Source organism: Moschus berezovskii, chromosome 25, assembly GCF_049115385.1.
Source record: "Moschus berezovskii isolate FMDL1 chromosome 25, NW_MosBer_1.0, whole genome shotgun sequence".
Classification (NCBI taxonomy): domain Eukaryota; kingdom Metazoa; phylum Chordata; class Mammalia; order Artiodactyla; family Moschidae; genus Moschus; species Moschus berezovskii.
Window position 1 is genome coordinate 42,152,162 of NC_142484.1, and position 25,339 is coordinate 42,177,500.

At 41.9% G+C, this 25,339-nt stretch overlaps 1 protein-coding gene across 2 annotated transcripts in view; it reads right to left on the reverse strand.

Moving 5' to 3' along the window:
• Window positions 1-25,339, reverse strand: part of GRM5 (glutamate metabotropic receptor 5) — a 660,867-nt gene that overhangs the window by 77,544 nt on the left and 557,984 nt on the right. For both annotated transcript variants that reach the window (XM_088832124.1, XM_055416174.2), the window contains exon 7: window positions 3,469-4,408. In XM_088832124.1, coding sequence (XP_088688250.1) covers window positions 3,469-4,408 — 940 coding nt within the window. The remainder of the gene's footprint in view (window positions 1-3,468; window positions 4,409-25,339) is intronic.

Sequence of the window (25,339 nt, forward strand, 5' to 3'; positions counted from 1 at the left end):
CTATAGGTCTGTCCTGCATTTTATGATGCTCTCTTTGTTATTAAGATAGTCCTTATTGCATACCCAACACAGACACTTTCAGGTGTGGAAAAAGATGGACAGTTGTTAAGTTAGTACACATCAGCAAAGTAATACTCAAAATTCTCCAAGCCAGGCTTCAACAGTACGTGAACCAAGAACTTCCAGATGTTCAAGCTGGGTTTAGAAAAGGCAGAGAAACCAGAGATCAAATTGCCAACATCCGCTGGATCATCAAAAAAGCAAGAGAATTCCAGAAAAAACATCCACTTCTGCTTATTGATTATGCCAAAGCCTTTGACTGTGTAGATCACAACAAACTGTGGAAAATTATTCAAGAGATGGGAATACTAGACCACCTTACCTGTCTCCTGAGAAATCTGTATGCAGGTCAAGAAGTAACAGTTATAACCAGACATGAATCAACAGACTGGTTCCAAATTGGGAAAGGAGTACATCAAGGCTGTGTATTGTCATGCTGCTTATTTAACTTATATGCAAAATACATCATGCGAAATGCTGGGCTGGATGAAGCACAAGCTGGAATAAAGATTGCTGGGAGAAATATCAGTAACCTCAGATACATATATGACACCACCGTTGTGGCAGAAAGTGAAGAAGAACTCAAGAGCCTCTGGATAAAAGTGAAAGAAGAGAGTGAAAAGCTGACTTAAAACTCAACATTCAAAAAACTAAGATCATGGCATCTGGTCCCATCACTTCATGGGAAACAGATGGGGAAACAATGGAAACAGTAAGGGACTTTATTTTTTAGGGTTCCAAAATTACTGCAGATGGTGATTGCAGCCATGAAATTAAAAAAACACTTGCTCTTTGGAAGAAAAGCTATAACCAACCTAGACAGCATGTTAAAAAGCAGAGACATTACTTTGCCAACAAAGGTCCTTGTAGTCAAAGCTATGGTTCTTCCAGTGGTCATGTATGGATGTGAGAGTTGGGCCATAAAGAAAGCTGAGTGCTGAAGAATTGATGCTTTTGAACTGTGGTGCTGGAGAAGACTCTTGAGAGTCCCTTGGACTGCAAGGAGATCCAACCAGTCCATTCTAAAGGAAATCCGTCCTGAATATTCATTGGAAGGACTAATGCTGAAGCTGAAACTCTAATACTTTGGCCATCTGATGGGAAGAACTGACTCACTGGAAAAGACCCTGATGCTGGAAAAGATTGAAGGTGGAAGAAGGGGACAACAGAGGATAAGATGGTTGGATGACATCACCAAGTGGATGGACATGAGTTTGAGTAACCTCTGGGAGTTGGTGATGGACAGGGAAGCCTGGCGTGCTGCAGTCCATGGGATCACAAAGAGTTGGACACAACTGAATAATAAAAGCAAACACTTCAGTAGTACTTGTTGTTGTCATTTAGTCACTAAGTCGTGTCTGACTCTTCGTGACCCCATGGACTGTAGCCCACCAGGCTCCTCTGTCTCTGGTACTTACTGTGTGGCAAGCACTTACATATATTTACTCAGTCTTATAACCACTATATGTAATATGCATTTCATTCATCAGAGGAGGAAATCAAGGTATAGAGAGGTCACGTAACTTGCCTGTGGTTGGTCATACAGCTGGTGAGTGATGCTGCTGCTGTTCAATTCCATGCTGCCCAGCTCTGCACTCCACTACCTCCAGTAACATGTCTACTGTCTGCCTGGCCTTTGCACACACTATTTCTTTCACTCTTGACAATCCTGTGAGGTAGGTGATAAGATCTCAATATGGCAGAGGAAGAAACTAAGGCTCAGAGAGAAGAAATGGCAGTGCTAGTGTTCAAATTCAGGACAAGCTGGCTTCAAGGTCAGTGCTCTTCACCATTGCTCTATCCTCTCGAGCCTACCCTGGTGAGTTTTATGGTACTTAGGTACAGACTCACAACTTTCCCTCCAGCAACCTGTTTCTTTTATCTATCAGGATGCCCTGGAAGATTATGTTTGAAGAGAGAGTTTAAAGAAAGGCTGATAAAATGAAACCTTGGAAAAATAAATTTTCTTAGACAAAATAAAAGGCTGATCATGCAGAGTTGCAGAAAAGAATGTTTGAGAGTGGAGTCATGAAGGTAGACAGAAAGTATGCCTGCAGTTAGATATATGGAAGGTCTTCTGTGTATAGACCATGGCATTTCCAGGATTTATTGAAGATATAGAAGAGGTTATTTTTACTAAGGCTTACAAGTTAGTTCAATACCTTTCATGGTATACACAGAAAGAGATGAGAGGCATACAGGAATCAGAAGAGAATTGAAGGAGGCAAGGTAAAAATGCAAATGAGTTGGGCCATGCGGATAAATTCCAAGGATTTTGTGAAATCTGTTTTAGTCCTCAGAAGACACAGTACCTTTACCATCACCCATCATTCAGGCTTTGAAGAATTAGGGCTGACTGGAAAGTAGGACTTTTCGTGCTGGCTAAATGATGGGGTAAGAGAATTGTTCAAGGATTCATGTTTAGCTATTTATCTTCCGTTTGGAAAGTATTTCTCACCCACTTGTCTATTAGATTTTCAGAAAATTCTCAAATCTCTGTAAGAGTTAGCGGATGATATTCTAGCTGGTTCTTTTGAGATGTATTCTTAAATGTTATTCCAAGTAACAGTCTATGTAGCTTTTTTGACACCTCCAAAATGGTTCTCAAGCCATTAAGATGATCTCATTGCCTTCTGAAGCACTTTAGTCCCTCTCTTATGGGGGGGGGGCAGCCTTGGCTTTTGGCTTCAAATTCTTTTCTGATGGCGGCTAGATAATAACTGTTACCTGGGACACTGACCTTGGCGGGTGGGGTGGGAGAGCAGGGAGCGTGGGGAACTGGCTGCTTGTTAAGGCTGATTATATGCAAAGCCACTCTGTTGTTCTGCTCCTTTCAGCTCCTTAGACATACCCCGGGAGTTCAAGTTGCCCCTTAAGAATGAAAAGACCGATTCTGCATTCTTGCAGCTCTGTGGCACAGGCAGTCAAGCGTTCATCTGGGCTCAAGAAAGAGCCAGACCCGTGTAAGTGCAGACGTGTAAGGCTCTTGGTGCTCTGCTCTGTACACACTCTTTTTGGCTCCATTCTAGTGAGTCAGAATTTAGTCCACAGTGGATCTCTGTCCCCTTCAGGACCCAGACACCCTGCCTTGCCTTAGTGACTTAACTGTGCCCTCCCAGTCCTTCTGACCTCAATTCCCTTCGCCCTAAGTCTTGCTTTTTTCCCTTTATCTCAACTTTTAAGTCTCTAGGCTTAGACTAAATCACTAGGTCCCATATCCCTTTATAGGCCCGTATCCAGTTCCTTCCATGAAAACCATTCAAGGCTGACGTCCAAAACCCTTAGCCAGCACCCCGCCTCCCCTCGTTTTACTTCCTCAGCTATTTCCCATGAAAAACCCCGGGAAACAGAGGTCACTGCTTCGGCCACAGGGGCTAGGGACCCGCTCACACCCTTCACAAGCTTTACCTTAGGGTTTCCCCAGAGGAGCCCCTCCTCTTCCACAGGTTGACCAGGCTGCTGGACCTGCTGGCGGCCGAGGAGGACTTGCCGTCGCCCACGTGCATGCGCACCACGGTGGACGTGGTGAAGGCGCTGCGCACGTTCCTCTCGGGCTTGGCCAGGATGATGTAGACCTTGGGCACGAACATGCAGCCGAGCGCCACCGTGGCGCTGAGGCTGACGGAGAAACACATGGTGATGATCTTGTAGTTGCTGCCGAAGTAGATGGGCACAAAGGCCAGCCAAATGATGCAGGTGGTGTACATCGTGAAGGCGATGTATTTGGCCTCGTTGAAGTTTGCCGGAACGTTTCTGGTCTTGAAGGCGTAGAAGGTGCAGCTTAGGATCAGCAGTCCGTTGTATCCGAGCGGGGTGACGACCCCCAGGTTGGTGGTGTTACAGATCAGGTAGACCTCTCGAATGCTCGGGTAGTCGTGCATTATATCTGGAGGCTCCATGATAAACAGGGCGACGATGATGCCCAGCTGAATGCATATGAGGATGAACGCGATCACCAGCTGGGCACAGGCACTCATGAATCGGGGCTTTTTGGTACAGATCTTCTTCTTGCTGCCAGCCAGGATCCTGGCAATCCGATTGGTCTTGGTGACCAGAGCCGAGTAGCTCATGGCTGGGGAGAGACCAATGCCTATTCTTTGCAGGTAGCAGTAAATCTGTTTGGGCTTTGCAATGAGGCAGAAGGTACACAAGTAGCCCAGGCAGATGCCAGCAAGGATAATGTAGCAGAGTTCCCTGCTGGAGGACTTGACTACCGGCGTGTCTCGGTAGATGATGAAGATCGCGGTGACAAACAGGGTGGCCAGCAGGCCAAGGCAGGCAAACACCACGGCTGCGATGGGCTCGGGGTCACCCCAGCGGAGATACTGCACTGGGATCAAGTCACAACCTGCAGAGACACAGACACACATTGAAGAAGAGGGAAGAAATGTGGATGTGGGTCACCTGGGCTAAAGTACAAGCAGGTGCTTGTGACTCTTTCAGTTGGTCTCCAGTCGACCCTTTTAACTTCAGGATCCCATACTGCTCCTTTCCTCAGATACTCAGTCATCAGATATTTATCTTTAAACTATGAAATGTATACTCTGTGACAAGAGCTGTTCTGGGTTCTGAAAACAAAATGATGAGGAACGTATTCCCAGCCCCTAAACAAACAAACAAATGTGGTGGGGAGGAGGGCACTTTTAAAGACTCACAGTGGGGATCAGGGCCATGTTGACACACAGCAAGGATCCTGACTCCATCTGTGGGTAGTAAAGCCTCCTTCCACAGGAATGAGCAAATGCAAGTGCTGCGGTTTGGCTTCGTTTGTGGATTTGGTTGGTTTGGCAAACAAATCAATTGTACAGAAAGAGCTTGGGGGTATGGGAGGAGGTCACATACAGTAACGTGATGAGTGGCCTAAGATAAGCCTGGTATGTAGGCAGGAGGGGATCTTGCCAGGCAAAGAGCCTTAGATGGATGGGAAGTCATCGGAGGGATCTATGCAGAGTAGAGGAATGAGGTGGTCAGATTTGTGTGTATGTGCTTTAAACATTCTTTGGATTGCTGTGTGGATTTTGGATGAGATAAAGGTGTAGGGAGATTTGAGAGTTATCTGAAATGATACAGACTCTTTAGGTGGATGAGATGGTATGTGAGAGGTAAAGGCATCCCGGATGACCAACGTTGGAACCATCTATTCTGTCTTTGACTCTACTGCAAAAAAGCACAACAATTTGGCAACATTTGGGTTATATGCCTTCTTTTAAAATGTCTTTAGAACAGTGATTCTCAAACTTGACTACACACTGGAATTGCTTAGACATTTTTAAAAAATACTGTGGCTTAGGTTTTACTGCCAGAGTTTCTGATTTCACTGGCTTGGGCATCAGGATTTTTAAAAGGCACTCCAAGGGCTTCTAAGTGTGCAGTCAGAGTTGAGAACCATTGCTCTAGAAGGATCATTCCTGTCAATTAGATTTTTAAAACAGAATCGAGATAGCTTTATTGAGTGAGTAGGAGAGGAGTTAGTTTTCCCTGGTGGCTCAGTGGTAAAGAATCTGCCTGCAGTTCAGGAGACTGGGGTTTGATCCCTGGTTTGGGAAGATCTCCTGGAGGAGAGCATGGCAACCCACTCCAGTATTCTTGCGTGGAGAATCCCATGGACAGAGGTGCCTGCTGGGCTACAGTCCATGGGGTTGCAGAGAGTTGGAGATGATTGAAGTGGCTAAGCAGCAGCAAGAGAGGAGTTAAGTAATCTGGAGCGTTAGACAGTTCAGCACTGTAGCAGAGATTACTAACTGCCTGCACATGTCCATTCTCCCCTTCCTCCTCAGCAACATGTCTCCAGTTTCATTTGAGGGGGTAAAGGATGCAACTAAAATGCCACATTTGCCAACAGCCTTTGCAGTCAGATGTGGCATGTGACTAGGTTTTAGCCAGAAAGATGTAAGTAGAGAACTCCTTAAAGGAAAGTGATTCAAATTGGAAAATACCTTTTGTGCCTTTCCCTGCTTTCTCCTTCTGTTGACTGGACTATACATGTGATGGCTAGAGCTCCAGCAGTTATCTTAGACTCTGAGGTAACATTAAAGTCAGAAAACATGTTCTGGTATTTGGAAGAGAAAAATATAGGGAGTCTGAGTCCCGGTTAACCATGGAACCACTGACTAACTCTGGATGATGTATGCAATATTTATCTTGTGTAAACTACTTTTAGTTCCCTGATATATGCAGCCAATGGAGAAAGACATGGCCACCCACTCCAGTATTCGTGCCTGGGAAATCCCAGGGCCAGAGGAGCCTGGTGGGCTACAGTCCATGGGGTCGTAAAAGAGTCAAACATGACTGAGTGACTAAACAACAACAACAATGCAGCCAGACCAGATCCTAACTGATAGAGGTGTAACTTCCTATATCTCATGGTCAAGGGTGTTGTAGTGACTGAATGTCAATGGTTAATCAGAGCTAAGGGAGGCAGCAATAACAATATGTAATGATGGTGTAAGGGAGCAGAATTTGCTACCCCAAAATATGTCTCTTTGACATATTAATTATTTTAAGCAGGTTATTTTCTAAGAAACAGCAGACAAAGGAAAAACTCTGAAAACCAAATAGGAGGAGACTCCATTTTATCAGAAACGTTTGCATTTGTAAAGGAAATCTCTCTTTGTAAGGGGATCTCCCTCACTGTATAGAAGAGGAGGATGAACAATATCGCTAGAAATTCTGATTGGTGGAGAAGGCAAAGACTTAAATCTGCATAATGACCTTTGTTCCCCTTGCTACTGTGCTGTTTCTCCCCTTGCTGACTGTCGCCACCCTTAACATCTTTTGTCTTTAACTGAGGATGGTATTTAAGGTAAGGGCTTTGGCCATTTTGGTGAGTTCCTCATTTTTCCTGAGTCTCTCCCCTGTCTACAGGTTATTAAGCTCTTCGATTTCTCTTCTTGTTGTCTCGTGTCAATTTAATCCCTAGACCAGCCAGAAGAACCTAGAAGGGCAGAGGAAAATTTCTTTCTCCCTGATAGTGACAAAGAAGTGTGTGGTTCTTTCAAAATATGTTTAAGGGCAGCTCTGTTGTAAAAAGGAATGGAAACATTCTTTTTCCTTTCCCTTATTTCTGACTTGCCAGTCTCTTTCTTCAAGATCTTAAGTTTCAAATAGTATTATTAGTTTATAATAAGATCCATTATGGGCTTAATAGGATTTTTGAGTTAGCTTAGGATCCCCAGCACACTTTACAAAATAGTTTCTGTAGGAAAATATATGCTTATTTAAAACACCTGTGTTTTAACTTTTAAAAAGTGTGTATGTAGATAGCCCAGAGCAAATATGACAGTTATTTTATATAGTGTATAGAATTATAAATAAATGCATATCTCATTGCTGATGAATATATGTGTTAGTCGCTCAGTCGTGTCTGACTCTTTGTGACCCCATGGACTGTAGCCTGTCAGCCTCCTCTGTCCATGGAATTCTCCAGGCAAGAATATTGGAATGGGCCCTTCCCTTCTTTAGGGGATCTTCCAACCCAGAGATTGAACCTGGGACTCCTGAATTGAAAGCAGATTCTTTACCACCTTAGCCACCAGGGATGCCCGCTAATGAACATCCCTGTATCCATAGTTTAGGCAACCATGTTCACTTATGCTGTTTATATGTAGGAATTCAACTTCTGAGACTTCAGTATACCATAGGGTTTAAGTTCATATTTACAAATTTGTTCCTCATAGAAACTATTTTACAACAAGAAAATAGGGACCAATCATTCCTATTGTTATTCTTCCATAACAATTTATATTAGTGATATGACAGTGAAATTTATTATGTACTGTAGTTAATTCTCTAGGAGTCTATTTCCCCTGCTAGGTCCTGAGCTATTAAATGACCATAGTAATTTACTTATAGAGGAAAGATATTATGTGGTACATGAAGCAGGAATCCCTTCATTAGCTAAAGAGAATCACTATATATATATTTACATATATACATATATATATATTTCTATGATGGCTCAGAGGTAGACTCCACCCGCTGATGAGGGAGATGCAGGTTCAATCCCTGGGTTGGGAAGATCTCCTGGAGAAGGAAACAGCAATGCACTCTAATATTCTTGCCTCAGAAACCACATGGACAAAGGACCTAGCAGGCTATAGTCCATGGACTTGCAAAGAGCCAGACGTGACTTAGCAATGAAACAACAACAAGGAGGGCTTTCCCTTGACTCCCTTATTTTTGTTACCCCATACTGTTTTACTGAATCTTAACTGTTTTGTATAAATTTAATTAGCATACTAATTGCTAAATGCTTTCTATATGATAAGATTCACCACTATTTTTATGCCAAATATATTCTTGGACTGTTCATGTACAACCTATTAACATCATGTGTGAACCTAAAGAAAGCTCCACTAGATATGTGTGTTGGAAGAAATGTGTATAAGGGATGCCTCTAATGTGCTGTGACTATTTTCACAAACTTGTCAGAATTTATACATTCAAATGAGTGTTTTTTTTCACTTGACATGAACCACTCCAAAGACTTTATGTCGAGTTTAATGATGCTGCCATTGCACAAAATACTTTTGAAGCTATTCTCTTGGAATAGCAAATTGGATTCTGATTAGAGTGTTATAATCACTGAATCTTATAATTGGATAAGATCTTAGAGTTTCCAAAAATGAATGAGCATCACAGTCGCTTGGAGAGTCTAGAAAAATACAACTCAAGAGTCTAAACTCAGGAGATTTTGAATCAATTCATAGGGGGTGGGACAAAGTATTTTTTTTTAATAAGAAGGCTCAATAACAGATGTGAGAGTTGGATCATAAAGAAGGCTGAGCAGTGAAGAATTGATGCTTTTGGACTGTGGTGTTGGAGAAGACTCTTGAGAGCCCCTTGGACAGCAAGGAAATCAAACCAGTCAGTCCTAAAGGAAATCAACCCTGAATATTCACTGGAAGGAATGATGCTGAACCTGAAGCTCCAATACTTTGGCCACCTGATGCGAAGAGCTGACTCATTGGAAAAGATCCTCATGCTAGGAAAGATTGAGGGCAGGAGGAGAAGGGGGCGACAGAGGATGAGATGGTTGGATGGCAGCACCAACTCAATGGACATAAGTTTGAGCAAACTCTGGGAGACAGTGGAGGACAGGGAAGCCTGATGTGCTCCAGTCCGTGGGGCCAAAAGGAGTCAGACACAGAACTGAGCCACTGAACAACAAAGTTCAATGACTGTACAGCTGGCCCTTGGTTGGCAGCCCAAGCTTAGAGATCATCAAGCTGATTTCTCATCCAGCATGTGAATGTCTTATATGATAATTCCCTAACCCTCCCTAAGGCTTTCCATGAACTATGGTGTCTCAAAGCCAGGACTAGTTGTAGGGGGAAGACAGATTGGAAATTCAGGAGGTCTGGATGGTGGGTAGAGACTAGAGGTGAACTAAATGGTTAGAAAGCTGTTACAATAGGACTGTCAAGGGGTGATAGGGCGACAACTAAAAGCCACTGTCCTGAGAACATTCAGCTGGTAAGGATATTTCAGGGCTAGTACTGAAAGAAATGATGAGGTCCATAGACAGCAGAGTCAGGAGAGAGGCTTCCAGCCAAGCCAATGGCGGTGCTACTAACTGAGAAGAGGGCTGTAGGAGGAAAAGGATCACGGTTTGTAGGAATGACATCTAGTCCCAGTTTGGACATGTTGAATTTGAAATGTTTATGACCAGTGGAGCAGACAGAAGCAGAAGCTTAGGAGAGATATAAGGGTGGAAGTTACAGCTTCAGGCATCATCTGTGTGAGTAGAAATTAGAGACATGGAAATGAATGTAATCAACAAGGAAATTCATGGATATAGATTTAGGATTCTAGGGAACCTACAAGTCTGATGTGACACTGACCGCAAGGAATGGTAGCGGAAGATGAAATGCCAGGGAAGACATAAGCTAGATCAGCTAGAAGGAAGGAAGGATGTCAGAGGCCAAAGGAAAGTGGTTTCCTGGATGACCCACCACACCCCTCGTCTAAAAATACAGTTTAATTTTTTTTCTTTTCTTTTTCCTTCTTAAATCCTCACCCAAAGAACTTGCACAGATCTTTGAGCTTCCGTTTTCCAGATCTCTTTCCTAGTGCCATATCGCTCTCATATTTACCTGTTTTCCTACCCATGCTCATGCTCAGTTGCTTCAGTCATGTCCGACTCTTTGCAACGCCATGAACTGCAGCCCACCAGGCTACTCTGTCCATGGGATTCTCCTGGAGAATACTGGAGTGGGTTGCCATTTCCTTCTCCAGGGGATCCTCCTGACCCAGGAATTGAACCTTTATCTCTTATATCTCCAATATTGGCAGGCGGGTTCTTTACCTCTAGTGCCACCTGGGAAGCCCCCTATTTAAATACTATTACATCTAATTCCTTTGAGCAAGGGATGGTATCCTTCCATTGCTGTATTCTTGTCATGGGACATGTTCTATCAAATCTCAGAATCTTGAGATACTGTTAACCTTATTATACGTTTAGATTTTCATTGATTACTGTCCCCACTTTGCATTGGTTTACAAACATCTGAACGCCCTGTTATTTTTCCTAAATCTCTTCCTTATATTCTTCTGTGAATTACTGGGTCTTTTCTCCATTAATGGTTTTCTTTTTAAATTTTAATCCCTGTTTCATTCTTCAGTTCAGTTCAGTCGCTCAGTCGTGTCCAACTCTTCGTGACCCCATGAATCACAGCACGCCAGGCCTCCCTGTCCATCACCAACTCCCAGAGTTCACTCAAACTCATGTCCATCAAGTTGGTGATGCCATCCAGCCATCTCATTCTCTGTCGTCCCTGTCTCCTTCCACCCCCACCCCAATCCCTCCCAGCATCAGAGTCTTTTCAGGTGAGTCAACTCGTCGCATGAGGTGGCCAAAGTATTGGAGTTTCAGCTTTAGCATCAGTCCTTCCAATGAACACCCAGGATTGATCTCCCTTAGAATGGACTGGTTGGATCTCCTTGCAGTCCAAGGGACTCCCAAGAGTCTTCTCCAGCACCACAGTTCAAAAGAATCAATTCTTCAGCGATCAGCTTTCTTCACAGTCCAACTCTCACATCCATACATGACCACGGGAAAAACCATAACCTTGACTAGATGGTTGACTAGATGGTCTCTGCTTTTTAATATGCTATCTAGGCTGGTCATAACTTTCCTTCCAAGGAGTAAGCTTCTTTTAATTTCATGGCTGCAATCAGCATCTGCAGTGATTTTGGAGCCCAAAAAATAAAGTCTGACACTGTTTCCCCATCTATTTCCCATGAAGTGATGGGACCAGATGCCATGATCTTCGTTTTCTGAATGTTGAGCTTCAAGCCAAACTTGTCACTCTCCTCTTTCACTTTCATCAAGAGGCTTTTGAGTTCCTCTTCACTTTCTGCCATAACAGTGGTGTCATCTGCATATCTGAGGTTATTGATATTTCTCCCGGCAATTTTGATTCTAGCCTGTGCTTCTTCCAGCCCAGCATTCCTCATGATGTACTCTGCATATAAGTTAAATAAGCAGGGTGACAAGCTACAACCTTGACGTACTCCTTTTCCTATTTGGAACCAGTCTGTTGTTCCATGTCCAGTTCTAACTATTGCTTCCTGACCTACATACAGGTTTCTCAAGAGGCAGGTCAGGTGGTCTGGGATTCCCATCTCTTTCAGAATGTTCCACAGTTTATTGTGATCCACACAGTCAAAGGCTTTGGCATAGTCAATGAAGCAGAAATAGATGTTTTTCTGGAACTCACTTGCTTTTTTGATGATCCAGCAGATGTTGGCAATTTTATCTCTGGTGCCTCTGCCTTTTCTAAAACCTACTTGAACATCTGGAAGTTCACGATTCACATATTGCTGAAGGCTGGCTTGGAGAATTTTGATCAAGACTTTACTAGTGTGTGAGATGAGTACAATTGTGCGGTAGTTTGAACATTCTTTGGCATTGCCTTTCTTTGGGATTGGAATGAAGACTGACCTTTTCCAGTCCTGTGGCCACTGCTGAGTTTTCCAAATTTGCTTATTGAGTGCAGCACTTCACGGCATCATCTTTCAAGATTTGAAATAGCTCAATTGGAATTCCATTACCTCCACTAGCTTTGTTCGTAGTGATGCTCTCTAAGGCCCACTTGACTTCGCATTCCAAGATGTTTCATTCTTAGTATAATGGTAAATTATTGGCAGTGCTCAGTGTACTGGTAAGTCACAACCGCAAGGGTATGTAGAAGTTAACTAAGAATGTATGTAATATATACTTTATATTTTATTATAAATTTAATCAATTTAGCATATGCTTTCATATTTTAAAGAATCTTGATCATATCAGTGAAGTTCCCTCGTAATAAGCATATTAGAGTTTCTCAGAAGATGTATAAGTATTTCCTTTCTGTGTCCATCACCAACTCCCGGAGTACACTCAAACTCATGTCCACAGAGTCGGTGATGCCATCCAGCCATCTCATTCTCCGTCGTCCCCTTCTCCTCCCGCCCCCAACCTTTCCCAGCATCAGAGTCTTTTCCAGTGAGTCAACTTGTCGCATGAGGTGGCCAAAGTATTGCAGCTTCAGCTTTAGCATCAGTCCCTCCAATGAACATCCAGGATTGATCTCCTCTAGAATGGACTGGTTTGATCACCTTGCAGTAGGTTGCAGCAAATGGCATTATTTTATTTTTTATGGCGGAACAATATTCCATGATACATATGTACATATATATGCTCATATATATGTATACATCTGTGTCACTTCTTCTTTTATCCATTCATCTGTCAGTGGACATTTAGGTCACTTCCATGTCTTGGCTATTGTGAATAGTGCTGCTGTGAGCATGGGTTCATGCATCTTTTTGAATTAGAGTTTTCCCCAGATAGATACCAAGGCGTGAGATTACAGGGATCATCTGGTAACTCTATTTTTGGTTTTATAAGGAACCTCCATACTGTTCTCCAGTTTACATGCCCACCAACAGTGCAGGAGAGTTCCCTTTTCTCTGTTCCTTCTCCAGCAGAAAATACAAGTTTTTCTTTAAGGGACAGCGAGGTGCCAAAACTGTATTATGCACATTATCCTGTCATTCCCCTTCTGTGCTGCCCATACATCTGCTGAGAGATGGATGGCTCACTGATTTCCCGGACACCTAAAAATAATGACTGCTTAGCAATAACTGGTACTCATGCTTACTGTTTGGGTATTGGTCTTAGGATTAATATTCCTGTAGTTAATAGTTTCTGGACTGTTGAGTTTTCAAACCCTCTTCCAAGTCTTTGTTCAGACAGAATGAATGAGGAGTCAAAGATCCTAGAACATGTGCCTGATGTTCTGTATGTTGACTTGGCAGGAATTCCTTACTGAGCTCCACACTTCCTATGTGATTTTGGAGGAAAGGAAGATGCTGCTGAGAATATCTGAGAGTCGGATTGTGTGTCCTTTGCTGTCAGTCAGGGTATTTCAGGTGTACAAAACACACGCAGGGCTGTTGTGGGACTCTGCTTTGGTCCGTGAACAGCAGATGTGCCCAGAGTGCGAGGAGCTAACTGGGACCAACACCGTCATACCTGCTTTCAGTTGGTTCCACCAACAGACCACTGGTCTGCCTTTTCTTCTTTCTTTACGTGTCTGGATTTGGATCTTTCGGGTGCTGGCTTGAGATCACAGCGTGATGCAGACTCAGAATTGTTTCTGCATTGATCATAACCCTGATCATTTAATATTTTCTCATCACTTAGCCTAAGCTGAAGTTTTCTGCTTCAATATTTCAGAAGAATTGGAAGTGGGGTGTGTGTGTGTGTGTGTTACATTTATTGTTGTTTAGTTGCTAAGTTGTGTCCAGGTCTTTGTCCAGGTCTGTAGCCTGCCAGGCTCCTCTATCCATGGGAGTTCCCAGGCCAGAATACTAGAGAAGGTTGTCATTTCCTTCTCCAGGGGATCTTCTTGACCCAAGGATCAAACCTATGTCTCCTGCATTGGCAGACAGATTCTTTACCACTGAGCCACCTGGGAAGCCCATGTTGTATTTAGACACTTTATTTTTCTTGGTATTACTATAAATGCAATCTGTTTTGTGTGTATATATGTGAATATGTGAAGGAGGTTGAGAGAGAGGTCATATTGTTTAGGTTTATCCGCTCTACTTTACTATAAGTACCCTGATGTCAGAGAAGCCTTTGCTTCTTTTGCTCACAAATGGAACCCCGTACTGAGCACAGTGCCACTCATGTGGTTAGCATAGAATTTGCAATACCTGACCTTATACAATACAATGATATGTAGTTGCTACTGCTGCTGCTGCTAAGTCACTTCAGTCGTGTCCGACTCTGTGTGACCCCATAGACGGAAGCCCACCAGGCTCCCCCGTCCCTGGGATTCTCCAGGCAAGAACACTGGAGTGGGTTGCCATTCCCTTCTCCAATGTGCGAAAGTGAAAAGTGAAAGTGAAGTCGCTCAGTCGTGTCCGACCCTTAGCGACCCCACGGACTGCAGCCTACCAGGCTCCTCCATCCATGGGATTTTCTAGGCAAGAGTACTGGAGTGGCTTATCATTGCCTTCTCCGAATAATACCTACTATATAATCAGAGTATGTAATTATCATCATGGTATATAGATCAAGTCATTCTCAGCAAACCTTTTTGTTGCCTTTAGGAAGTCCCAAGTTACAGAACTGTTATGTACTGTTGTAGGTAGAAATTTGGTGCTTTACACCTGAACCTTAGAGTCAGGATTCTAAACCAGAGAGGGCAAAACTAAGTACGCACCTAAGAGGCTTCCTTCTGCCTAGTGGCTTGACATGTCTCACATTAGAAATGTTCCTGGTACTGACTTGGCAGTAATCAATATTTGTGCTTGACTGATTAATTCTGAGTGATTCACTGGATCTGGGAATTATGAGTAGAAGAAAGAGGGCAACAGTCACAGAAGTCATTCTTTAACAAGTATTATTTACTATAAAGTTCACTGTTCCCCAAAAGGCTGTTGTTAATTGCAACATTTTTTACTCTAGGCCAGAACAAAAGCCCCCAGGTCCTCTTCAGGAAAGGCATATTCTAGAGTTGATTGATTTTCCCTTTCCCTTAGCATGAAACAAAACATACCATGAACACTCCCTCAAATAAAAATTTAGTCTCTATTCAAAATGTTAGGTAGGTTTTATGGACACTCACTCAATGGGAAGCCACTTAATTCTTGTTTATGCCAGCAATAAAAAAAAGAGAAACTAACATTTATTTTATGCCTACGAAATGTCAGGTGTTAACCTAGATATTTTAGGTAATTTTCATAATAAACAAGTCAGGTAAGCATCATTAATTCTATTTTACAGAGAGACAAAATGAGGTTTAATCTGACTTGGTGCTGAGATTAAAACCCTGTGAAAGCTTTTATTGATTGATGAACTTATTGACTTAGCTATTCCCTTCTCCAGGGGAATCTTCCAACCTAGGGATAAAACCCAAGTCTCCTGCACTGCAGGCAGATTCTTTACCATCTGAGTCACCAGGGAAGCTTATGTTACATCAGGGGAGCCAGACTGATCAAAGTGTTCCTTTCAAAGGGCCCCGAGGTTAATTAGTAGGAGGGAGAATCATGAATTATCAGCAGTGTCTGCCACGGGCAAGGAGGGGTTAGTGGTGACATAGGTATTTGATGTTTGTTAGTAGTAGTGAAATGGCAACCCACTCCAGTGTTCTTGCCTGGAGAATCCCAGGGACGGGGCAGCCTGATGGGCTGCCGTCTATGGGGTCGCACAGAGTCAGACATGATTGAAGTGACGCAGCAGCAGCAGCAGCAGCAATAGTAGTGAAATGGCAATCCACTCCAGTGTTCTTGCCTGGAGAATCCCAGGGACGGGGCAGCCTGATGGGCTGCCATCTATGGGGTCGCACAGAGTCGGACACGACTGAAGTGACTTAGCAGCAGCAGTAGTGTTAGTCACTCAGTCGTGTTCAACTCTTTGCAACCCCATGGTCTGCAGCCCCTCAGGCTCCTCTGTCCATGGAATTCTCCAGGCAAGAATACTGAAGTGGGTTGCCATTCCCTTATCCAAGGGATCTTCCAGACCCAGGGATGGAGCCCAGGTCTCCTGCATTGCAGGTGGTTTCTTTACCATCTGAGACATTGATATTTGTTATCCTGATATAAATCCATGCTTCCATCTGAGAAATCTCATTGGTTCAGATTCTTCAGCAAGATTCTCATCCTGGCTTTTATGTTGTCCTGAGGGTTGCTAGCTAGACACAGATTAGTAAGTTAGTCCTTTTATGTCCCTAAAGTTTTCTAGCGTGGACATTTTTTTTCTGAATGTGCACCCAGCACCCATAGCACATGGGGACAAGAACTGTTGGTAGGACACAGCTAACACTGCCAGATAGGGGACTCCCAGACACCCATTTGTCATTGGATCCAGCCTATTTCACACCCTTCAAGGTTTAGTACATATTTTTTGTTTTCAGTTCAGTTCAGTTCAGTCGCTCAGTCGTGTCCGACTCTCCGCGACCCCATGAGTCACAGCACGCCAGGCCTCCCTGTCCATCACCAACTCCCGGAGTTCACTCAAACTCATGTCCATTGAGTCAGTGATGCCATCCAGCCATCTCATTCTCTGTCGTCCCCGTCTCCTCCTGCCCCCAATCCCTCCCAGCATCAGAGTCATTTCCAGTGAGTCAACTCGTCGCATGAGGTGGCCAAAGTATTGCAGTTTCAGCTTTAGCATCAGTCCTTCCAATGAACACCCAGGATTGATCTCCTTTAGAATGGACTGGTTGAATCTCCTTGCAGTACAAGGGACTCTCAGATTCCCTTAAATAAAATTCCCTCAGAGAAGCAGCAACTCAGGGCTATAGTTTTTATTTATTTATTTGTTGCTGGTTTATTTTATAGGGGAATTTGAAATTGTATGCAAAGATTTATTTCACAATTAAGACAATAAAGAATGATTTAATAGTTCTGCAGAGTGCTGAGAGGGGGGATTATCACTGATGCACATTGGTAGGGAACAGCTTTGCAAAATATGACTTCCGGTCTTACTGCAGATGAATAAGAGAGGGAAAACACAGCATATGAATTTAAGTAATAATAAAATGTGCTGGCTGGGATACTTCACTCCGTCTTTACCTTTTGCTCTCTCCCTCACTAGCTGACTCGTTACTCTTTCATTTTCCAGCTCCTCTTTGAGCATGACTTTTCTGATTCCTGGAGGGACAGGTTCCTCCTGTGTGTTCAGACAGCTCCTCCTGCCTGTCATGTCTCTTGCACACTTTTTTCGCACGTGATAGCACAACTGTGATGCTCATAGTGATCTTGTCAGTCTGTTTCATGCAGTAGGCGGAGAGATTGAGCAGCAGGAGACTGCATTTTGCTCTGCTGTGCCAGGCACTGTAGCCAGCACACAACAGGCCATTAAACAGGTTGAACAAATGAATGGTTCTGCCAATGGTGGGGAGACCCGCTGAGGACTCCAGAGACACACTCTTCACTTCCGGCTCGAGCGCAAATACTTCCTGTGTTTATGGGGGACTTTCTCTGCTCATCTGTGTCTCCATTTTTCTATACAAAAAATGGAAATAACGCAAACCTCCCTTCCCTAATGAAGATTTTAATATAGAGAAACCCTTGTAGAAAAGTCTGCATATGAGAAATTTAAGACTGATTGCCTGAAAAACCCAGCGAAGCAATTATTCAGGACTGAAAAAATAAAACACTTAAGACTGTTTTTGTATTTTACGTGAATAAAACATTGAAGTCATCAATGTTAAACCAACAGATAATGAATGGAATTTTACAGACATGATTTGAGCTATAATGAGTGTTTTACAATTAATTTCTATTTATTTCTGTTAATTTTCTGGCTTGCCAGACTCTTTTCAGGCTCCCTTTCCTCTGCTTTCAGTCAGTCTTTTCCTTTTCTAACTTTTTACAAATAATCTGCATAGACAGTAAAAAGCCTTTTCCTCTTGTGATTCTTCTTCCATCCAAATGTTCAAAGGGTTTCAGATTTTGTGACTCAGAATTCTTGCTGCCACTCTCTAGGTTTGACGGTACTCCTGTATTTCCATAGACCCTGTTACACAGTCTTGACTTTTTATTTTTTCCATTGAGATATACCAGACTGTTCTAGGGCTTGGGTCTACATTACCTTTCCTAAGATTGGCTGCAAAAATTCAGTGCATACCCTGCCATGGATTTTTACTTCCTGTTTCTCCTCCTACAGTTTCTGAATTTTAAGTATTATCATATTATAAAGATTCCTCATGCTTATTATAAAATGAAAATATGAGAAACAAAGCCCCCATGTGAAAGTGCACTGAAAATTGTTCACTAAGCAAATCTAGCATGTTACACTTGCCTCTTAGTTCAGTTCACATTATTGAGTGCCTGTTCTGCCCAAGGTCCTGAGTCTGCACTGTGTCTATACAAAGGCAATTGTCTATTCCTTTAAAACAGTCTGCTGGTCCAGTGCTGAGGCTCTGTGCTCTGCTGGGCACCACTCTGAGCACTGTACACTCATCTCTTCTTTACGATCCACAACCTTCTATGAAGTGGGCCCCATTGTTTCATGCATTTTCAATCAAGGAAACCTTGGTAGTAGGATTGGAACTGAGGAGCATTTGAAAAGGAACCAGAGGAGGAAAAGAAGAAACGTAAAGGAAACAGCCAAAATTACAAGTCAGATATACAGAGGAAGCCCTCTACAGCACAGTGATAGAATGTCATGAGAGAATTATAGTATTCCTGGGAATTACTACTGAGAGTTCAGGTGGGAAATCAGTAAAAGCTTTAGGAGGGAAGATAATAATGCCTTCCTGCCTACATCTCAAGGATTAAAGTGAGGACCATATAAAATGACACGTGACTTGATCAGTGGTGTAATAATTATGAAGTGTGAAAAAGGGAAAGAGATGTATATACATAAAACAGTACTGAGTCAACATCTGCTAAATTGCCTGTGTGTTTTATTGGATTGTGCTATGTTTTTCTGGGAAAAAGCCAGGCCTATTTTATCTTTCTAGCCAGTTTATAAATACACAACCCAAGTAAATGGTATTGTATTGTCTTAACTTGCTTGTAAGTACAAGGCAGCACATACACTCTCTGAATTTTTCACTCAAAGTGATTTTTTAAGAGGTGGCAAGATAGGAGACATTTATCTACTTCATATTACTCATGTAATACACCAGTGCTTTATGAAGCATTTTCCAAGTGGGTTAGATAATGTAGTTGTAGGCACTGTGTTATAATGTTTTATGTTCCCTGGGTGGGGGGGGGGGGCACGTGAGAATTTATTTTGGCTAAGCTATATTTATCAAAAGCTGAAATCAATGAAGCCACAGTATTTCCTTCAGTCTGGTTATATCAGAATGGTTTTTGACCATGATGACATTGTTTTAAGCCAGACCACAGATTTATCATTGTGAAGAGGAATGCAATGTACATTTTTCATTGCTCGGTTTCTGGCAAGATGCAAAGTGCTTTATGTTCTCTTTGAGGACCTGTTTTGAGAAGGTCCATTGAGAGAGGGCGTTTTAGCATTTATTTTTCCTGAAGGAAATGGTGTTTACATTTATAAGGATGCCATCTTTTTGACTGATCTGGTGTGATACATAAATTTATAAGTTACTGAGAAATGAGAATAGTAAGGAGCCATTTTATAATTTGTCAATATACGAGCCCCGGCACCTCACTGAAAAAATGTTCTTTTCAGCAGTGACTGAAACAACTTCATCAAATTCATTTATTTGAAAAAGACCACTGCACAAATTTTTTCACAGCATGTTAGAGATTCCTTTAGAGAGATTCCAGCAATTAATGACCATTTTGTTGTTGCCTGCAGCTTCTGATTATCAAGGATAAAAATATGAGTTTACAAGGAAGACTTTCACACTAAGGCTTGAGCCTTACTCCTGCTACTTACTGTGTGATCACAAGTATGGATATTTTACATTTTCAACCTCAGTTTTCTGTAAAATGGAGATAGCGATTCCAACTTTTCTGGATAAGACCTTTCAGTATACGGAGGATTGGGGGGCAGAACATGAAGTTCCTATTATAGTGGGTGACAGGCACTCAATACATGGGGATTTGTTGCCTTTCTTCTATTCTGTAATTTATTTCTTAGCAAATATTTATTGAGTGCTGTGTTGTAGAAGCCTGTTTTTCCCAAGTGGACAAAACATTCAACCCCCACCCTGACTCTTTATCTTGTATTCTAACTGGGGAGACTGACAATATGTGATCAGCAAAAATAAATGAACACATTAGCAACAGAATAGAATCAAAGGTTATATGTGAAGTGGGGAAAATAAGAGGTGGAAGAGGCTAAAGAGGGACAGCTGGTAGTCCTAAGCAAGTTGGTCAAGGTAGACATGTGCGCGAGGACTTGAGGGAGGCAAGTGTAATAGCAGCATGGGTGCCTAGGGTGGAGCATTCAGGCAGAGACCCTGAGATAAGAGCTTCCAGGTATTTAACAGAAGAACAAAAGAACCAGTGTATTGGGAGACAGAGAGAGATGAAGTGAAAGGGAAAGTAGTCCAGATCCATAACAAAGGGCCAGGTCTTACAGAACATAAATGTGACTTTGAATGAGAGGGAACTATTATGTATTCTTGGACCATGGACTAACGTGATCTGGCTTTTTCAAAAGGTATCTTTGCCCAGGTTATTGAGAAAGTGGTTTTAGGTCAGGGCAAGGGTAGAATCAGGATGATTAGTTAGGAGATTAATTAGTAAAGGTGATTAATCATGATTACTAGGGCCTGGATCTGTTTCTCCTGGGGGAGGTAGTGAGACATGGTGGACTTCTATATTTGAAGGAATAGTCAATGGAACTTCCTGACCAGTTGACCAAAGGATAAGAGAAAATTCGAAAGATGATTCCAAAGTTACTGGCCTGAACTACTGAGAATGAATTTTCCATCCCGTGAAATACAGAATGCTAAGGGTAGAGCAGCCTTGGGGAATCAGAAGGTAAAGACCTGGATTTCAGTTTTGGAAACGTAAAATGAAATATCTATTGCACGTTCAAATAAATCTGTCAAGTAGGCAGATGAATATTCAAGTCTGGAGGTTTATGAAAAGTCTGGGCAATATATTTAAATTCAGAAATTTGCAGTGTATAACCGAGAATGAGACTGAGTAAGATCATCAGTGAAGCAAATGTAGATAGAAGAGGATGAAGACCGAAGCCCGGGACACTCCAAAAGTCTATCCTTAGTTCTAGTTCCACCACACAGTTAGATGTAAATGTAGAAATACTGAAAGCAGTAGATGCTAGATCTCCCCTGAGAAGGTTAATTTTTTTGTCATTGAGGAAAACAGAGAAAGCGAATAATAATTCCGTTATTATCCACTGAAACCAGAAAAACTTTTGTTCAGAGAGAGTGATGAAAAAAATAGATAGCAGGGGGAAAAAAGAATCTAGTTTCAAGCATAAGAGGAATCAAAGCATCAGTCTTGGGAATAGATTTCAATCTAGAATGGAAGACAAAAATAGGCACATGTATGAAAATATGTTAATTTTAGTGTTCACATAATATGTTTTTAACATACTTTGGCAAACTGGAAACAACCAACATTAACACAAAATAGCAGATGTGGTTTATGTTTCCAGTTGTTAATGTACAGGCAGTGATTATTGTACTCCTTGTCATTCATGCATTGATAATGAAATAGCAGCAAAATACATTAATTAACGAAAAAAAAGCAGTAGGGACTGGGCACTGTAGCTGAGTTTATCAGCACTCCAGAACCTAAAAGAAAACAGAAATCTTCCAGCAAACAAAAGCCCGGGTCCAGATGGCTTCACAGCTGAATTCTACCAAAAATTTAGAGAAGAGCTAACACCTATCCTACTCAAATTCTTCCAGAAAATTGCTGAGGAAGGGAAACTTCCTAACTCATTCTATGAGGCCACCATCACCCTAATACCAAAACCTGACAAAGACGCCACAAAAAAAGAGAACTACAGGCCAATATCACTGATGAACATAGATGCAAAAATCCTTAACAAAACTTTAGCAATCAGAATCCAACAACACATTGAAAAGATCATACATCATGACCAAGTGGGCTTTATCCCAGGAATGCAAGGATTCTTCAATATCCGCAAATCAATCAATGTAATACACCATATTAACAAATTGAAAAATAAAAACCATATGATTATTTCAGTAGATGCAGAGAAAACCTTTGACAATTCAACATCCATTTATGATCAAAACCCTCCAGAAGGTGGGAACAGAAGGAACATTCCTCAACGTAATAAAGCTATATATGACAAACCGACAGCAAACATTATCCTCAATGGTGAAAAATTGAAAGCGTTTCCCCTAAAGTCAGGAACAAGACAAGGATGCCCACTCTCACCATTACTATTCAACATAGTTTTGGAAGTTTTGGCCACAGCAATCAGAGCAGAAAAAGGCATAAAAGGAAAAAAAAAAAGAAATAGCAGGAAAATACATTAATTAAAGAAAAAAAGCGGTAGAGACTGGGCACTGTAGCTGAGTTTATCAGCACTCCAGAACCTAAAAGAAATAAATAGGAAACAGCAAGAAATTAAAAATAGAAAGATGGCATATGCTCCTTAGATTTATTATAGCTTATGCCTATGATATCTTTTTGGAGTTTACAAATTACAATAACCTTGTGTAATCCATTCATTTGGAATCAGAAATCATTTGGAATCTTCTTATATTATCTAAGAAGATAATCTAAGTGTGGTTAAAAGAGAAGCTTATAATAGTTCAACAAATGCAAATTCATTGCCTATCCTGTGCCATTTGCTGGGCTAGACAATCATTGACTTAGAGGATATTACTTTAAAATGTGAAAGACATTCAATAGGGGTTGGAACTTTTCCCAGATTTTCTCATTTATTTTTAAATCAGTCTATCTCTATATTCATTTTTCGTCACTGTGTTTTTAAACTTAATTAACACTAGTCAATTAAGTGATGCTAGTGGTAAATAATCCATCTGCCAGTTCAGGAGAGGCAAGAGAGGGAGGTTCAGTCCCTAGGTTGGGAAGATCCCCTGGAGAAGGAAAGGGCAACCCACTCCAGTATTCTTGCCTGGAAAATTCCATGGACAGAGAAGCGTGGCAGGCTACAGACCACATGGTCGCAGAGTTGGACCCAACTTAGTGACTAAACAACAGCTACCACAAGAATTAACATAATTGGATTGTTAATAGGTACCAAAGTATTTGTGTGCTATTTAATCTCTCCAGTAATTCTATGAACTAATTACTACTGTTACCTATATTTTGTAGGTAAGAGGAAGCTGAAGCTCAGGGAAGGGAAATTTACATTTTCTTAAAGTCACACAGTAAGTCATTGATGGCCTGTGGATTTCAACAGGGATGTGTCTGACTCCAAGCCTTTTGATTTAAGCCACTGTTATTGGAAGATAATAAAGATGAATTGTTCCAGACATGTTTCACACACAGTCAGAAATCTCAGCTATCTTTTTTTACACTATATTTGTCATAAATTTTGCCTTTCTTAGATAGCACTGGTGAGTCTATGTAACAAATGTAAGGGAAATCTATTAATAGAAAGTGCTTAGGGATCCAGGAATTATATTGTTAAAGTATTTTTTTACAACTGGTCACCGTTATGATGTCTGATATTTAGAAAAGGATATTCTCCATAAGTAGGCTTTGATAGGAAACTAAATGTGAAATAGTGATTCACTTGCTTTGAAATAGCTTGGTTATATTAGAAAAAATATTTTTGAATACACATTCCTTAGAAATATTCCTTAGAGTTTTGCTTTCTCCTTAAAAATGCTTCTCCATTTTACCTGGTTAACTTCTCATTTAGACGTGAACTTTGATTTGGACATGAAATTTGATTCCATTCCATGACCTGGTTAGTTTTTTTCTCCTCAATGTAATCAGCGCTTAATCTCCTGCAAGCAGTTTTTTTTTTCTTCCATCTTCCTTCCTTCCCTTTGTTGTTCTGTTCATTCATTCTTTCCCTTATCCTTCTCTCTCTCATTATTAGACAAACAGTAGATTAGTTTCCATAGATAGCATATTAAAAAGCAGAGACATTACTTTGCCAACCAAGGTCTGGCTAGTCAAGGCTATGGTTTTTCCCGTGATCATGTATGGATGTGAGGGTTGGACTGTGAAGAAAGCTGATCGCCAAAGAATTGATGCTTTTGAACTGTGGTGCTGGAGAAGACTCTTGAGAGTCCCTTGGACTGCAAGGAGATCCAACCAGTCCATTCTAAGGGAGATCAGTCTTGGGTGTTCATTGGAAGGACTGATGCTAAAGCTGAAGCTCCAATACTTTGGCCACCTCATGCAACGAGTTGACTCACTGGAAAAGACTCTGATGCTGGGAGGGATTGGGGGCAGGAGGAGAAGGGGACGACAGAGAATGAGATGGCTGAATGTCATCACTGACTCAATGGACATGAGTTTGAGTGAACTCCGGGAGTTGGTGATGGACAGGGAGGCCTGGCGTGCTGTGATTCATGGGGCCACAAAGAGTCGGAAACGACTGAGCAACTGAACTGAACTGAACTGATGCACTTGGAATGTGAAGTCAAGTGGGCCTTAGAGAGTATCACTACGAACAAAGCTAGTGGAGGTGATGGAATTCCAATTGAGCTATTTCAAATCCTGAAAGATGATGCTGTGAAAGTGCTGCACTCAATATACCAGCAAATTTGGAAAACTCAGCAATGGCCACAGGACTGGAAAAGGTCAGTCTTCATTCCAATCCCAAAGAAAGGCAATGCCAAAGAATGCTCAAAATACCACACAATTGCACTCATCTCACACGCTAGTAAAGTCATGCTCAAAATTCTCCAAGCTAGGCTTCAGCAATATGTGAATTGTGAACTTCCAGATGTTCAAGTAGGTTTTAGAAAAGGCAGAGGCACCAGAGATCAAATTGCCAACATCCGCTGGATCATGGAGAAAGCAAGAGAGTTCCAGAAAACCATCTATTTCTGCTTCATTGACTATGCCAAAGCCTTTGACTGTGTGGATCACAATAAACTGTGGAACATTCTGAAGGAGATGGGAATCCCAGACCACCTGATCTGCCTCTTGAGAAACCTGTATGCAGGTCAGGAAGCAACAGTTAGAACTGGACATGGAACAACAGACTGGTTCCAAGTAGGAAAAGGAGTACGTCAAGGTTGTATATTGTCACCCTGCTTATTTAACTTTTATGCAGAGTACATCATGAGGAACGCTGGGCTGGAAGAAGCACAGGCTAGAATCAAGATTGTCGGGAGAAATATCAATAACCTCAGATATGCAGATGACACCACCCTTATGGCAGAAAGTGAAGAGGAACTCAAAGGCC